The sequence below is a fragment of the Cryptomeria japonica genome, chromosome 8 (assembly GCF_030272615.1).
Source record: "Cryptomeria japonica chromosome 8, Sugi_1.0, whole genome shotgun sequence".
NCBI classification, from domain to species: domain Eukaryota; kingdom Viridiplantae; phylum Streptophyta; class Pinopsida; order Cupressales; family Cupressaceae; genus Cryptomeria; species Cryptomeria japonica.
In genome coordinates this window covers 545,832,650-545,851,201 of record NC_081412.1, presented here as the reverse complement: position 1 = coordinate 545,851,201, position 18,552 = coordinate 545,832,650, and the positions used below count along the sequence as shown (strand labels likewise).

Here is an 18,552-nt window from a genome sequence, read left to right as displayed (position 1 = left end):
GTTTTGTAAAAACTTTTTTCCTTTCTGAATAGTTTTATTGTGGGCTCGTGGTAGCTCGGGTGATATTTATTGTAATGCCCGCACATTGGTAGGTAGGTGTTGCAGGGTTTGAACTGGTTTTTGATACTACCAGTGGTGTCATCTTTTGTATTTTGGACTTTTTAAATATTATTAATAGAATAAATATTTTACTGACCAAAAAAAAATTCAAATTTAAATCTAAATAAAAATAAAAATAGAATAAACAAATGCAAAGTCAAAATATACAAAAATCAAAATATTAATAAAAAATAATAATTTAATTTTTTTAATAATAAATAATAAATATTTTAAATTGAAAAATAACTAAATAAAAATAAACCTACTTTTAAAAAAATTATTAAATCTAAAATATTAATAAAACATGTACCTAAAAAATATAATAAATAGATTGCAAACATTAGTAACATTAATTGAATCACAATGCAAATCCTAACCTTAAGATTTATCATATCTTAAATGATGCATAATGTAATTAGTTAGGCTATGTTCTTGCATTATTTAGATCAAATCTATTGTATCGTGTCTAATAACTTAACTATAATTATAATTTTTTTCTTTTTAAATTGGTTATATGTGGGGCTAGAATTAAATGATAATTAAGTATTATAAGGGTTATGGTTAGGAATATTATAAATTTAGCATTAATAATAAATATTTTATTTAATTTTAAGTACAATTTCATTTCTATGTGAGATTAAGTATTATTAGATCTAAAACTATTACTCAAATCACCACACTATTTTTAAGCTTACATTTAACTTTAAAATTATAATAAATTATAATTTTAAAAATTTATAAACATTTAGTGTCTAATACAAATAAATTAAATTTCTATTAAAAAGAATCAACAATGAGTAATTAAAATTTTAGAATAAGTTAAAACAAAAGTCTAGATTTAAAACTAACTTTCAATTGTAATTTATTCTTTTTTGTATGCAAATCATTTCATATTAGAAATTTTAAATGATTAGTAAATTAAATAAAATTAAATATATAAAATGATATATATTCACTAAAAAATATTATATTTTATTGAAAAAATCACTTTTAACAAGAAAATCAGTTTAAAATAAAAAAGAATTTATGTATCTAATTATAAAAAAGCATTGTATTTTATCAAATGATATTGTTTTTAAATGAAAAATTTAAGTTAAATAAAATTTTGTGGGATTTATATTGCTTTAACATCTAATGATTGTGAATGTTTCGATCATCTTGCAAGCCTCTAAGATGATATCAATGGTGGATCGTCCAATTGAGCTTGTAAAGCTCACATAGAGAACGCCTTTGGCATAAACATATAATATTTTAAATAACTTTTAGTTTTTCTTAAGTGGTATGTCCTACTGCAGTCAACTTTTATACCAACCATAGAACCGCGTACCACTATTGGGCGTCTTCTATGCATGAGGAAATTAATTGCAATGTTAAGAGTTATGGAAGCAATCAAAAGTAAGAAAATAATAAAAAAACATTAAGTCAAATTAATTGCAATGTTAGGATTCTGGAAGCAATCAAAAGTAAGAAAATAATAATAAAAACATACAAATCATACAAAGCTCCATATGTTAATAGGAGCTCCATATGTTAATAGGTCAGAATTGTACAAAATTCATTGTTGATTAACTTCTTCACCATTTGTATTTAATAGATTTGGATGTCTACTTTATCAAAAAATTACTTTCTTGACCATTTGTATTTAATAGATTTGCATGTTTACTTTATCAGAAAAATTACTTTATACTTAATTAATAAATATCAACGATAGACCTAAGTTATGTTGTTTCAGTCACCAAGTTTGGAATCTTCTCCTATTATCTTTGTTGACAAATGGTTCAAATCTACATCTCTTTATCCCTAACCCTATAAATGAAATGTTTGTTGAGACTTAAAAAATTATCCTGTTAAGAATTTTCTTTTAAAGTCGTTGAAATTGTGGATTTGTTGAAGGGCTTCCTTCTCATCTCCATAAACCACCACAGCTATATGTGCACCCTTTTGGATGAGTCATGCTTCCTTGGTAAGAATGGTTTGTTCCTAAAAGATGGTCATCTGGCTTTGACCTTGAGAAAGAAATGCATCAATAAGCTTACAGTTTCGGTCAATTTTCTTGGATTTGGAGTATTGAGATGAGGTCTTGATGGGCATTGCCAACTCTTTTGGATAGTTTATTAAGGTAGATGCATTATCAAATGCATAAATTGATTGTTTATAAGATTTTGAGGTGGTGTTTCCTTCTAGCATTACCTTGTCCTGTAAATCGGGTAAATGGGTGCAACAAATATCTTTCGAGAGTTCCTCGACTGTTTCTTAGGGGAGGTCCCCATGCGGCTGCTTAGCTTATTTTGGCTAGCAGCCGCTGCTCAATTTTTTTAGCATTAATTTGTGGAGTTGGTGGCCCCATGAATGTAAAATTTTGCTGCTTATAAAATAAGCAGTCATCTTAAATTGCATTATTAAAAGAAATATTTAATTCTAATTGGTCACATAAATTGTGGAGAAAAATTGGAAACAAATCAAAAAAGGGAAATTGTTTTGGAGAGCCACATGTCAATCTTCTCAATAAGCAGTTGCTGCTTATTTCCAGCCCCCCCTTTTTTTCAAAGCTTATTTTTAAGTCTTAAGCAGCTGCTGCTCCACTTAAATAGGAAAAGATTCCAATTTATCCTTTCCTCTTAATTAAAAATTTGCATGGGAACACTCTGGCCGCTTAATTTTAAGCATAAATTGCACTTAAGCAGCCACATGGGGACATGGGGTTATTGTTTGATGACTTGATGTAGCAATCCCGCTTAACTCTCCAGTTCTGAGCTGTAAAACTTAAAAGAGCAAACTGGACAAACATGTCATGAGACCCAGGATAGGAAGAAAGGTTGCTGCACAGAGAAGCTACATGCAATAATTATATCGTACATACCAAAAAAAACACTATTTTGATATATATAGTAATTGTAACAAGGTCTAGCGATGAGAGTTCAAGGTCATTGCACATATAACATCCACTGGATTAATATATAATATCAAATACTAGCAGTGAAACAAGTACTCAAACATAATATAACATCCACTGGATTAACATATACAATGGCAAATACTAGCAGTGAGACAAGTACTCAAACATAATATAACATCCACTGGATTAACATATACAATGTCAAATACTAGCAGTGAAACAAGTACTCAAACATATTTACAAAAACTCTCGAGTAGATTTTGAAGAACCCAAAGATAGTTACAAAAACATAGTACTCAAACATAGTTACAAAAACGTCTGCTTGCTGGATTTGAAATAAGTGACTGCAGAGGATCCCTGTATGACAAAATTGTAAGAATGTTTCACCTTTGATAATGATAACATTGTGTCAAGTTAAGTTCGAACGCATTGCACCCCTTACGTAATTCAGAATCCTTGGAAATTCATAGAAAATAGAAGATTCGTTTCCATCTAGCCCATGCCTTGTGCACCTGTTGCTGCCCGACAGATTATTACAGGGGCTTCCACCTATTATGAGATCAAAACCTCCGATTGAGTTAATCATTTCATCAAGTCTTTCTCTTGTCAGATTCTTTATATCCCCCACCTCAATCAGTTTACCCTTTTGATGTGTTCTTTCCCACCAGCTTCTGAGGATAAGCCTGTTTTCTTTGCAAATTTCTGCAGATACAACATAATTGAGTGGTATACCCAGACGATGCAAAGCAACTTCTGCACCCCCAATTCCAGAGAAGAGAGAGAGGACATTTATCCCCTTTGGATAAATAGACTTCAAAACAGAAAGATGGTATCCTACCGTTTGTACCTGAAAAGCATTTCCAAGGGATCGTATACGCTGTGTCCTAGTAGAAGAGACACGTGTGTGGCCCACATCATATCCTAAAGCAAGCTCCATTTCATCAGGTTCCAGCGGAGCCAGCTGATCTGGACCGACCCATAGCAAGTTCCACTTTTTACATTGTAAAAGTACCATTGCCTGCTCTTCCCGGCTGGGTTTTCCATTAAAAAGCTTCAGAATATTCCTGAGTCTATCACATAACGGAACTCTTGCTGACTCTGTGTTTATGCAGTTAAGTTTAGTTCTCTTATCCCATGATGGGCAATACTTTTGTGTTTCAGGAAATGCCTCTTCAATTGTCATGGGTGGTAGAGGCAAAATCTGAAAACGATTATCAATTGGAAGGTTATGCACGTAGCCACGTTGTCTACTCGAAACTGAGAAATACTTTGAATCCACAAATTCTGGTTTAATATTGTGCAGATATCGGGATATTGTTGCCCATGCTCCCTTTGGTGTATTATACACATTTTCGAAGTAAAAGTATGGGGGGCCTTGCACAAACATTTTAAGCTTCCGCTGTCGATCCACGGGGTGATCTGGAACTCCGAATCCAACGAGTCCTCTAACATGGCCTGGTAAACGAAAATTTTTATCTTCATTTTTTACAGACAAACCTTCGAAAGACGCACTTCCTTTGAGATTTATGTTCTGAAATGGTTTCTTGTAATGAGTTTCATAGCAATCCTTCTTTAAACTTTCATTCAATCCCTGTAAAAGGAAACCTTGGTTAGCATGACTGGTCAAACTGATGACCAATTCTTCATTTTGTGCTTGTTTGCACTTCATAGATTATTGATTTCTTTTTTAACATTATATTGAAAATTATGGACATTATTTTGACTTTATCAGGTATGAGAAAACAAGGAGTTTCAAAGCTGTAAGGCAAATTTCAGCACTAAATCTTAATAGATATGGTATATTTCAACAAGAAAATATTTTATTAACATTTTTCAGAAATCATATACAATCGAGCAAATCAATCATTTTTCATGAGCAAATGCTTGCCCGGATGGTAATGACTCTCCCAGTTTGATTTAGAACATAATCTTTTCATTGTTGATGAGTCAAGTTCATTTGAGTATAATCATAATGGACCTTGTATCATGGGATACCTTAAGCTCATTTAAGTATAATCATAATGCACGTTGTATCATAGGATATCTTATTAGCAATCTTGATTTACCCCTTTAAAAGTAATAAAAAAGGCTAAGGTCTTTACATTTCTATCTTCTAATATTCTTATGTCAACATATTTGATTTTCTGTATGTGTGTGTAGATGCAAGTGTGTATGGAGAGAGGGGGAACTGCGGAGTAAAAGTATTAATGTTCATATTAGAACAGAATCTGTAAGAAATCAAAAGCACAACAAATCATTATATCAGCGTAGGTACATTCAACAATAAGAGAGAGAGAGAGACCTCCTTTAAAGTAAGGCCATTATGTGGAACTCCCATATCTCCATCGCTTGTAGCCTCACTATGTCTAACAGCATCGATCGAATCAACCAAGATATCAATTGGAATATCTACTCCTGCAAGCTCAACCACAAAACAATCACCTCATGATGAAGATCTTGCACAAAATAAGAGAATTAATGTTTAAATGTAAAAAAATAATTCATTGAGAACTATTATCCACACAATTTTATTTAAATGAATTTAGAAAAAAATTAAAATAACCAAGTGAAAAAATGATTCATTTCGTTTATCTATTCTCCATGTTTGAGCTCTCATCACCAAGGTAAACTATAAAACCAAAAGGTGTAATCATTTATTTGATTTTATCACTATCTCCAATCCAATGATCTTGTTTTCATTTTATAACAAATGCTTCTATCAAAAGTTTGTATAACAAAAGAAAGTGAAACCATTGACGGTCAAAGCAATCCCCACAAGCCGTATAATAATAAGAAAAGTAGAGGCCAAACAACAAAATCATTAACAATACTCAAGTCAGCATGATTTAGTCATTGTCTCCCCATGATCTAAGTTTCTTAGGAACAAGATAAGAGAACTAATGTTTTACAAGTCAAACAAATAATTCATTGCAGACTTTTGTCCAAAACTAATTTAAATGAAAAAATAAATAAATAAAACAAATGAAAAAGTGATTAGTTTCTTTTGTCCCTTATCCCAAGTTTGAGATCTAATCAATGAGATAAAATATAAATTCAAGAGGTGCAATCATTCATTCAATTTTATCAAAACCTCCGATTCAATGATCTTGTTTTCTTTTTGATAATAAATACTTCTATCAAAATTTTGTATAACACAAGCAAGTGAAATCAGTGCATGGAGAGTAAAAGAAAAACACCACAAGACATAGAATAATGCCAGAAGTTGAGGTCAAACAACAAAATCAGTAACAATACTCAATGTCTCGTGATGTAATCATACTATCCCCCTCATCTAAGTGTCATATGTTTTTTCTTTCTTGCTAGTCTATCTTTCATGAAATACTTCTGAAAACCTCCAGATTCAATACTTCTTTTGAAAATTACTGTTACCAACACCTTGAATATCCTCATCGATTGATAAGCCATCATAGTTTGCAGTTACGTCCATAGAAATAGACAAAATCTCAGTTTTACTGGGCTATATTCGGTCACAAAATCTCAGTCTACAGATAAGCGCAATGGTTTTCTTCAATGCAAGCATTCAAGTGTTAAATTATGTGTCGGCAAGGTCTGTCTAACAATATTTAAAACAGTCCCAACTCATAGAGCAAGTAAATGCCATGGTTGAAGAGGAAACAGAAAGTCTGAACTCTGAAGTACTTAATTTGAAAAAATCCAACAAGGTCAGAAGAAGAGACGGGGCACCTAGTTTATTCACAATTAGGTGAATGGACGGTCTATTCTTTCATCTTTAATCACGGCAGTGCAAACAAAAGATGATCATGATCGATCCGATCAAACTCTCTGAGTTCACTGCAGTGTCACATCAACAAACTAACAATCAGATGGTTGCAAAAAGTAAGAGAACTGTTACTAAACAATGCAAGTTGTCAAATTTCAAAAATGAATATGACATTGCACTCTGATGTTTGTTATGCACTCCCTAGCAAGCAATATAGGAGCTCCATTTGCAAAGCCTCATTCCCTTGGTCAATGTTGAAACTACAGAGTTGTAGACGTCATTATTGAAATTCGCCAAATTATTTTTGTTGGAGAAATGAATAACACTGAAAACATAATAAAGAGCCTAACAAAAATACCCACCACAAAGAGGGCCAGTAGTTCAGTGGTAGAGCACCTTAGCATGCACATGGGAGATCCTAGGTTCAAGTCCTTGCTGGTCCATGGAAATAGGGCTAGACTAGAATTCACAAGCACCAAGATGTGTCTCAAGGTGATGCGTTAAAGAAATGAGCTACACTCAAACCATAATATGTAGCCTACCAAAATACCTGAGTCATAAAGAGGACCGGTAGACCAATTACTAAGCACCTCAGCATGCACATGGGAGATCCTAAATTTGAGTCCTAGCTTGTCCATGGAAAATAAATTTCTTTCTTTTTCAAATTAATTGTACAAGTTTCTGTTAATTTTAAGATCAGACTGTTAAATTTAGATAGCAATGACAGAAAATCAACACAAAGAACACACAGAACACAAGGGTGCCCTGGGAAAACCTCCCTCTTGGAGGTGAAAAACCCAGCAACAAATTCTCAGTTTGTATTATGTCAAAATCAGTAGAAGTCATACAGATTTCCTACATGCTTAAAGCAATATAATCAACAGATAATAATCTGAATTAGAGCACACAGTGAGATGAACAACACTCAGACTTATCTGAAGGATTCCTGTTGTACGTGATTGCTGATCAGACACAGAAGTGCAGATCCTTCGCTTGGCAGGAGGACAGATTGCTATGGTGATTTGCTAGACATGAAGATGATTTATTTCATCAAAAGACACCTTCGCTATCCCTGAGAGAGAGTTCAATGTCCTTGGATCAGGTCACTTGTTGAAGGTATAAGATCATTGCTTGCAGAAAGAATTCGCTAACCAAGAATGCTGCTCCAGGTTTGCTGATCAATGAAGGTGATCAATCACAGCCTCAAGGAGAAGTTCGCTGCCCCTATACATGCATTTGTTGCCCTAGATAATGCAGTCTTCAATCTTGAATGAAGTCACTGCTTGCAGAGGAACCAATTTGCTGATTACAAGATAGTAGTCGCTGATTATTGAACAGATGTATTTGATACTTGCAAAAGACTTCAAATATATATGTGTCCAATTCACCTAGACACCTCAGGTCGGCCCTTTCAACTTGGTGCCAAAACATAGGGTTAAATTACAAGTTACAACTATAGGGTCGGACCAATATAAATTCTGAGTTACATGTGATAGGGTCTGCCCTATTTCCATTTACAAGTTACAATGCCCATTATAGGGTTGGACTCCTTTACAAGTTACATTAGTCATTAGAGGGTTAGCCCTATTCACAAGTTACATCGCCCATTATAGGGCCAGACCAAATTACAAGTTACATAATGCGTTTGGGTCCAGCCCAGTACATGTAATACTTATATTTGATCCGAACTAGCTATTATTTCAACAGTTTCCTCCTCATCGTTCAGTTACGGAACAAGTAAAAACTTGCTGTGCATTCACAAATTTCCCTCTCATGCATCCAATGCAACATTTGTAGCTTGATATGGTTTGTAGGAGGAATATGAGGATATTTTCCAAGAGCTAATCAAAGTACCCCAAGATTTCTATGTCATGCATTCCATTCATTTAAATTTTAGCCCCCAGCATACCTTTACCAAAGGCACTATTTACTCTATATCTATGGAGTAGTGAGTTAATAAAACAATTTAAGTTATAATTTTAAAGAATCAATACATAAAAATAACAATTAAGTATACTTTTAAAATACCAAATAAAATTCTGTTTAGATTAACTAAAACATGTGCATTCAAGTGCACTTTTGCTGCTTAATATATTTTTCATCGTAAATTGAAAATTTAAGTTTAGAGTAAACACAGAAAGGTAAGTTTTAAGATTTTATATATTGAGTTTAAATGGAAGTTAAGAGTTAAATGTTGACCAACAAGAACAAGTTTAGTAATTTATAGTTAATTTAGTCACTTTTGACTTTGATGTTCAACATGTTATCCAATTTAATTTATCTGTGGTCCCTTACACATATTTTTCTAACTTTCTATTGTTCACATAAAGTTTTTAAATTGATGAAACCGCAGTTTTGAAGATTCTCATTGTTAAACTCTGGTTGATGCAAAACTGATGAAATAATGCACCATATTCAAGATTGCAAAAAAGTATATGGCGCAAGAGCATGTCCTTCAAAAAATTTGTTAGCACAAATAACAATAGAACATAGCGCGTGTTCATTAGATATTGTACCTTCAATAAGATCAATGTTTAAAACAAGTATCCAATCCTCTGCATTGATAACTTATAAGAGAATATGCACAGCACTAAATTTTTCACCAAGCCTTGACATATATAAAACAACATACTAAGCAAATGTGGATCCATCTGAGTGATTCATGATGCCTTCAGTGTAAGTGCTCTTGATACTTTCAAGCTCCCATGAGAAATGTATTACAATTTATTCATGAATTGATTTATGGCAGTTATCACTCGGAGAAATGGAGCATCAACAACATATTCAACAAATTCCAGAGACTGCGAATCTCAGATAGTTATGAGTAATGCCAAGTCTGTGCTTGCAATTTAGAAAATCAGGTATCCTGAATACATTATTGATGACACAAGTTTATGTTGATTTTGCACACATGCAAGACATTTGTGACTAGACTGCACCAATAGCATTTCAAAACTTTGATGTATTTTGGGGTGTGCAGATTTCTACCCTAGATTTATGCTCTGCTTCTCTCACTAGCAAGATTCGTCAAAGATTTTCACAAATGCTTTGAATCATTTTCAAAGTGATGATTGAAATAGTACACAATCAAAGAATTCAAGCACCGATTCCATTTTCTTTGAATCTTAGGACTACTTGATCTTGAACAACTATTTAACATTTAGAATAATGCCTCCGAGTGCACTTTGGAGGAATTAACTAAATTCAAACATCCAATTGCTTGTCACCAAAACTTTCAACAAGGCCATCAACAATTAGCTTCACACCATTGGTCAAGAAATGCATTAAAATCACATATTTAGTAAAAGAAACAATCATCCATTTCAATCATAAGCAATTATAAATCATCCATGGTTACAGTAATATAAAAAACAGATCAACCATATGCAAGACTTTCACTTATTATACAGCATAAAAAATGGTAGAACCAAGAAAACAAATATCTATTTAGCTAATTTCCTACCTGTTATAGCCCATGGACCATATTAATAATCATTTCACAATGAGAACAAAAACTATAGTTTCAATGCAATTTCATGACAGAGACAAGGAAGGATATTTAAATCAAAACACAAAGGCCGAGACAAACTTCATCTAGCAAGTACACTTACAACATTATAATTATATCTATTTCACATCAACAAGCTAGGATTGGTAGAACTTAGTCAACAGCTACTAGATGTTGGAAATTATTGTCATTGATGTCAAATAGCATTTTGTGGCATATTTGATGGAGGTTAGCTTGTGCCAAATTTATGGCACTACGATCGAGATTTCATCGAGCAAGGAGGAGATAAATTGCATATCTATTGTTGAGTTCCAAATTACAGAATAATTATTTATTGTTGTGGCCGACCTCCCTCCTTGTGGTGCCCAATTTTGATTAACTTAAATTTGAAAATCAAATTTCTAAAGGGCTGACCTCTTGCAGCTTAGGCACCCATTTTCTTGGGAAGAAAATTAAATAAATAAAATTGTTTTGCGCACCATTTTGATAATGAAAACTTAAATTAAATGAAATAATTAATTGCTGTCTTTGCCAACCAGCATGAAGAGAGGTAGCTGTTGGTGAGGGTGCATTTTGCAAGTATAAAAGAGACATCATTTGGACTTTATTTGATCAAGCATTCATTCTTTATGGAATACCCTTGACCAAATCTGCTCATACCCTTGACCAAATCTGCTCAAGAAGTCCCCATGAGTCTGCTTAAATACACACTCCAATATGCTTGCTCCAAATCCTTCTAAATCTTGCAAGAGATCCCTCTTCACAAATCTACTCGTAGTCTTCAATATATATCTGATTTATCCTTTATAATAGTCTACTTTTGATTTGCAACAACACTACTTTTATTCACTTATTTTTTTGCTCTACATCTAATAAAATTCAATAAAGACTTGTAATCTTTGATACAAATCTGCATGATATAATCTTCTTGATTCTTTACTTCATCTTTTTGTGATGAATGATTTTTCTTTTTATATTTCACTCATTCTCCACAAAATCCTACTCTCTTTTATATCTTTGGGTCTTCATGAAAAGATGCACCTCTTTGAAATAGATACAATCATTTGAAAAGATGCACCTCAATCCCCCTCCCGCAAGGTGGACTTCATACAGTATGCATATATATTAACTACCATAGAGGCATACACTTAAGCATAAATCTTACTAAGCAACATCAACATATAAACATATATATATATAATGGATTGACAAATATATGTGAGTATTATTTATACCAAGAATATCGGATTGTAAGGAATATAATAAAATCTCTCAAATGTTGTTTCTTGATCGACCGGTTGTAACCTTGACTGATTTGATGTTTGATGCTATTGTTTTAGTCTATATGTGCTGGAGGATTCGAACTGCTTTTTTGATTGATGTTTTTCTGATGTGCTGATGACTTTTCCCCAATGAATATTTGCCTTATATAGCCTTAAGAGAAGTGAAGAGCCATGTCTCTTTCCCCCGGTAATGTCTCTTGCCCAAAAGTGGCGTCTCATCCATACTACCCACTAACCCTTCATTAAATCGTAGCTATTTGAAACATTATTGTTAGAATTTGTTTAAGGATGATTGCCGCTTAGAATTAACTTTATGCACTTAGTTCTAGGATTGACGACCAAGATGTATATATATATATTTTATTTATTTGTCATTCATTCTAGGGTTGGGGCATGACAAGGAAGAGGATCGGCCCAATAAATATGAATTTTCTATTTATTTAAAATCCTTTCATCCCAAATCTGCAATAGCAAGTACTTCTTTAACAATGATTTCCTATATATGTTCAACAATAGGTTATCTTAATTCCCTCTGTAGCCTTCAACTCCTTATGATGTTCATGTAATGGGACCCTGCATTCCATAGACCACAATTTGATCACCTTTATGAAACACACCATTTATCAATATAACACCAATTGTAATTCCCAATCCTTCTATAACCCATTCACCTTGTCACCGAGTCTCAACCCATCTATTTCCCACATTGAGTAGATATTGTTTCCTCCTCTTTTCCTTTGTTAGTTTACCTTTTATCCACCATGCCAATCCATTCCCCAAAGGTTGAGTTGTGTTGTTTCTCCTTTAACATCAATGACAGTATCAATAATAATTAATCCAATAATCTCATTTATTTACTTTTGACATAAACAATCCCGTCTTTTCACTTTTGACATTGATGATAATATTTCCAACAATTTCCTTCATTCATCAACATAATGAATATCTTTTTGACATCAACGAAAATCTTCAATAATCTTTCTCTTTCATCTTTTACATCAATGACAATATTTCCAACAACATTTATGGTACTATTGTGGATGATTAAGTTTTGAAGTATTGCAATTGCAGTTCATTAAGTAATGAAATGGAAAAGGTTGTTGTTATACTGATTCACAACCCCCCCACTCTTAGTATAACTGAGTGCTCTTCAATTGGTATCATAGCAGGTTCCTTCGGATATGACCAAACCACTTGAAGGTAGACCTATAAGAGCACTTCTGGTTGGGCAAGAAGGATACATATTCTCATCAAACAAGGCACCATTCTATGATGGGACAAATTATCCCTTTTGGAGGATAAATATGGAAACCTATTTGAATGCCCTAGGATATGATATTTGGCAATCGATTGTAAATGGAGACACACCTCTATCAAATCCTCCAAAGGATCAAGATAGGAAGAAAGAAAGTGACAATAATAAGAAAGCAAAGCATGCAATTTTGTGTGGTTTATTTGAATCTGAGTTTGTGAAGGTTATGCATTGCAAATTAGCTAAGTGTTGTGACTTTTTCAAACATCACCTCATTGCAAATGGGAATCCCCACTTTTTTTCTCGTAACATAGTTGTTTTAGCTTATTCATCTAGCTTGGTAATAATTTTGGTATCTTTAACCTCTTTCTTGTGAGGAGACGCAATGCCTTTGTCATCAGGATGTGATCAAGTTAGGAAATCTAGCAGCAGTTATGTCCCCCTTTGAACTAGTTTGGAGTCTTCTTAGCTCTAAATGCTCAGGTGATAGGTGAGAGTCAAGGTAGTCATTGGATGATGATTCACAATGCAACTCTTAGGTCAAGTCAAGCTGACTCTTAGGTGTGATGAGTAGTCAGGTGAGCAAGACACCCTCAAGTCATGATGAAGAGAAATGCAGCACCAAGTCGATCTTGTAATAATACTATCTTTCACTTGGTGAAATCAATGAACTTGAGAGATAAAATTGAGTTTTATCCACCACGTCATAAAAACCACGACCAAGCAGAATCCACGACTTGGTGACCTTGAGGTGATGGTGAACAAAGGTTGCACTTAATTGAATTTAGCCTTATAATCCCCCAAGTTTGCAAGAAAAGGTCTTTGATGATCAACTTGAGCAAGGAATGATGAAATCAACTTGAAGTGCAAGTCATTGAGTTTGTCCCTGAGTCACCAAAACCCACGACTAATGGAAATCCACAACCTAGTGATGATGACTCCAACTAGTCATTGAGTGCAAGAAATTCACAATTGAGAGTCATTGAAGGTGTTGATCGAGTGAGTTGCATCATCCTCTAGTGTCGATGAACAATCTTGAACTAGGTGAAGTGAAATGAAGATCAAGTCGAGGTGGAGGTCACACTCGCAATGTCTATCCTTGAGTTGCTAAAATCCACGACCTAAGAAGGTGAGTGATGACTTTAATCCTTGAGTTGCCAAAATCCACGACTTGTGGAGGTCCAAGGCTTGAAGAACTTTGAAGGTAATAATGAGTGAGAGTGATGCTATCCAAATGCCTTTATGAACGATAATGAAAATGCCTTGAAGTGAATTTGATGAAGAGATCTTGATGTTGAAGGTGAGTGACGACGATCAATCAATGATTTGAGCACATACATGACTTGCTAAAAAACCATGCCTCAAGCGTGAAGAAGACAAGGTTGATCCTTAAAATGAAGAAGAAATGATGAACTTACTCAATCCTTGTTTGGAGAATGAAGATCAACATCATATTGAGGGTGAATTGATAGACTAAGTGTTGGAGTTGGCAAGATTGAATAGTAATGATGACTATCCTCCACTTACAAAATCCATGAACTAGAGAATCCACGACTTGGAGGTGGATGTGAGCAAGTTTATCCTTGAGTTGGCATAAACCAAGACTTGATAAGGGTAAGTGCAACATCATGATATTCGATCAAGTAAACGACTAAGTGTGATGAAGGGATGAAACGATCAAAGCAATCGATGACTTGAAGGCGAGTAAATTATCCTTGGGTGATGAAAATCCACAACCCACCAAAATCCATGCCCTTCAAGAATCCACGCCCTTCTAAAATCCATGACCAAGGCGAGGTGTGAGCACAACCAGCAAGGAGGTCTAAAAGCACATTAAGTGATAAAATTGATTAAATGTTCATAAACATGTCGTCTTCCTAGGGATGTAAACCATTAAGGAATAAGGTTCTTATAAAGAGGACAAATGATCATTTCATTTGATCATCTCAAACAAATTTGGTTCATGAGCAAATCAATCACAACAATCCCCGTCAGGGAAAAGACAATTCAATCAAGTAATAGGGTGAATTCAGTCAAGGAGAGGACGATTCAATCTATTATCACAGCGATTTCCATCAAGAAAGAGGAAGCAATTCAAAACAAAATCTCAAATCAGGTCTCAAACCTTAAAACAATACAAATCAGAGACCAAGTCACCATTTTGCCATTATTTAGGATGCATATTAGATTGAGGGTTTGTCAGTCTATATCATGTCTTTAATGTTGTGTTTGTTTGTCTTGCAAGCGACAAAGGAAGAGGGTGAAGGAGCAGGCTGCAAGTGTTTCAAGGAAACATTGCAACAAAGAAGGAAAGCTCTCCCCAGCACTTTAGCAAGGCGAGGAGGATTGATCAATGCAAGAGAGAGATATCATGACAAGGACGATGAGATCAATCATCAATACAATGATCAAGGTCAAGAGCAGTCTGCCACACACTTGTGATGAGTTACCAGGCGTGCCAGTGACTGAGGTGGTGACAACTCATCTTCATTCATCAATCAAGATCAACATGCCCAAGTTCAATGAACTTGACTCAAACAAGAGTGAAGCAAGTGACACATGTCACTTCATCAAATATTGTTTATCTTTCCTAACCTCGATTCCTATGGGTTAGAATTCAAGGAGGGACACATGTCCTTAAAAAATGTAATTTTATCATTGGTCAAGTATTAAATGTAATGCAAAGTTAGTTATAACTAACTGTAATTAGGGTTTTATCTTCTAATCTTGGTCGTTGATTTGGGTTTGATCCTGGCCATTCATTTGTAAAGGGCTCTCTACAAAAGGCTTGCTCTCTTCATTTGTAAAACTCAATAGTTAGTAGTAGAAGACATTAGATAGCAGTTTACAGTTAGAGTAGAGTAGGAGGAGAAGGCAGAAATTGTTGGCAAGCATATAAATAAACATACTTTTCATTGAATTTATGGTGAATGGTGGTGTTTCTTTTGCATATTGTATGGTTTCTTGTTATATCCTCATGTTGGATGAAGTTCATTGATTGTGATGGAGTAATGTGTGGATGTTGATAATTCCTTGGTTCAAACTATTTGTGGTTGGATGATTTTCAATTGCAGTGCATAGTTATCCTAAACATTAAAATGTGCTAAGTTCTGTAAAGTGGAAAATTGAACCCTAGTGACTCCCCACCTAGGAGAGAGAAAGGAAGTCACTAGGATGATTTTCGCTTGGAGGAACTTTACGTTCAAAAGAGGGGCTTGAATCCACTATATCCAAATCCAAGGGAAACAAGGATGTGAATTCCAAGTGGAGGGTTGAAGTGTGATTTGCCCTCTTTTGTAAATGGGAAAGTTGACTTGTTGACTATGTAGGGAAGAGAGATAAAATAAGTGAAATGAGGAGCTAGCGGTTCTAGATCGCGCTGTAACTTTGAATTTGAGATATTTAGACTGATATAGATCTGCCTTGCAAATTTGGAGAGAAGTCATCAGGACAGTGTTGAAACTTGAAAGTGCACACGGTCCTCCGAAAAATCTGCGAAACGAAAAGGGTTTTTCCACCTCTGTAAATGGAGTCCAAATCTGAAAATACAGTTGTGCACATGCAACCTACACACAGAAAAGAAGGGAAGAAGGGTTGTGGATAGGGGTTTGCCTCAATCAAACCCCGGTTGAGGAATCAACCTTGAAAGAAAGTAATTGCAAATGCTTGAATGTAAACAATGGAAATGTATACCTTGTAGATCTGCAATTTGTTAATGATGATTGCTTTGTTTCTTGAATGAAATCACAAGTGTTGTATGAAATGACATGTAACATGACAAAACCCTAACACACACATATACTTGCAAATGAATGTTGTAATGTTGCTCCAAGGGATGAATGAAGAAGACTTGAATGCTTGAATGCTTGATGATGATAATGAAGACCTTCTACTTGAATTCCTGTATTGTGTTCCAATATCCCCCTTGTTGTTGTCGAATGAGGGAATTGAATCTTCTTTTATACATGCCTAGAGGATTACTTTTCATCCACTGAAGGCCAACAAAGAAGAATGCAAACCCCGAAGAACAAATTATGCAAAAGGGCCCTGTTGATGTGTTTTTTATGACAGCGTCGAACACAGAATAAAGTTGCCTAACGGTCACTTCACTCTCTCTTGATCAAAGTATGATTGCATGCTAAGATTGCAAGAAGTTCAAACAATCGACTCCAAGGTTCCTTTATGCTACGGACGTGACTCAATCGGCTAATGTGTTTGTTGGTAATCCAAGGAGCCTTACGTTTGCATCATTCTTTCACTTCTTTGTTGTGGCTAGAACTCCATCATCGGATATGACAATTTTGCGATGTTGCTGCTTCAAACGGACTAAAATGAACTGAAATTAAAGGGGAAAGGGCTTGGATCTAAATCTACTCCTAAGAGCAGTGATAACAATGAATAGTGCTCTGGTGGACAAATTCCAAATAAACCAAGCTCTGCTTCACCAAGATCACCTACAACTCCACAAGAACCGGTGCAATCTTCTGGGGATGCTAGAGGATTTTCAAATCGAGAAAGTACATTTGAATACCCAAAAACGACGCAATCCAAACGACTATCCACAATCGAACTCAGCACAAATTTAGGGGGCTCAGACTAACTTTACACTGCAACTTACAATCAGAAAGATGCAAAAAGTATGAACCATGGAAATTCATCAGACACCATTACATTCTCCATTGAAATCAAAGCACTTTACTATTTCTAATCTAAGCGAGGAAGGTGAAACCATGCAAGCTTTGAAAAAATAATTCAAGTGGACACCATCAGAGAACAATGTTTCACTATTATTTTCTCAAAAAACTTATCGCAACAATTTCATACAAAGCTCCCTCCTCTACAAATGAGGGGGTCACTCCTTTATATAGGCCTCAAGCCATGATTACATGCAAACCCTAATTAGGGTTTTCCCTAAAAGATTCTCCACTCAAGATGCAACAAGGTGGGAATCTCCAATTAATAACCCATCATGCCCATATACAATTAATTCAAAAGTACCCAAAATAGCATCCATTGCGCATTAAATGCACCACCTCCTTCAAATTCGCCCAACATGCGTTGAATATTCATCCATGCAAAAATCACCCCATTATGTCATAAATGATCCATCATTTCCACATGCGGCAGCTGCATGCAAAAGGAATCTGCCATAAATTCAACATGCAATGACCGGGTCGCCATTTGGTCAAATATTCCAGTAATGAATGCACCACTCTACTGCCATGTGTTCAATAAATCCTCACCATGCAAGTGGACCCCACCGTTGTATATCCGCTCCTGCACATCTGGAATTGTTGGAGAGGGAAAATTCGATTCAGGAAGAATTTTCCTGAAGTCTCTTCAACTTTCCTTGCTTAGAGAAAGTTTTTCATCAATTCTGCACATTTCCTATTTTTTAGGAAAATTTCCAAATTAGGGTTCCACGGTCTAGGAGAGAGAAAATTCTCCTACGAATCCAAATCTGTAAAAAGTTGAGAAATTTGGATGTGATTTGATGCCCGAGAATGGATTTTTAAAAACTTTTCCCGAGGGAAATTTCTTGTTTAGTTCATCCCTGATTCCTTCCTTGCCTTGGAAATTTTATCTTCAATTCATCCTTGGATGTGATTTCTTGTTGTGGAGGAATTCTCCTTTGGAAAGAAATTTGTTCCTTACCTTGAGGAAGGAAATTCTTCATACCTTAGCCAATTTTCATGATTTCCAAGAACTATGTCCTTTCCTGGAATTTCTTCTCCTTGGGTGCAATTCTTCCCTGACGAAGGAATTCATCTC

General features: G+C 34.8%; 1 protein-coding gene across 4 annotated transcripts in view; it reads right to left on the bottom strand.

Moving 5' to 3' along the window:
* Positions 1 to 3,155: 3,155 nt before the first annotated feature.
* LOC131066284 (DNA (cytosine-5)-methyltransferase DRM1) overlaps positions 3,156 to 18,552 on the bottom strand; it is a 117,152-nt gene continuing 101,755 nt past the window's right edge. For all 4 annotated transcript variants that reach the window (XM_058001007.2, XM_058001008.2, XM_058001009.2 and 1 more), the window contains 2 exons: positions 5,298 to 5,410; positions 3,156 to 4,586 (listed from right to left, as the gene is read on the bottom strand). In XM_058001007.2, coding sequence (XP_057856990.2) covers positions 3,405 to 4,586; positions 5,298 to 5,410 — 1,295 coding nt within the window. In that variant the 3' untranslated portion in view covers positions 3,156 to 3,404. The remainder of the gene's footprint in view (positions 4,587 to 5,297; positions 5,411 to 18,552) is intronic.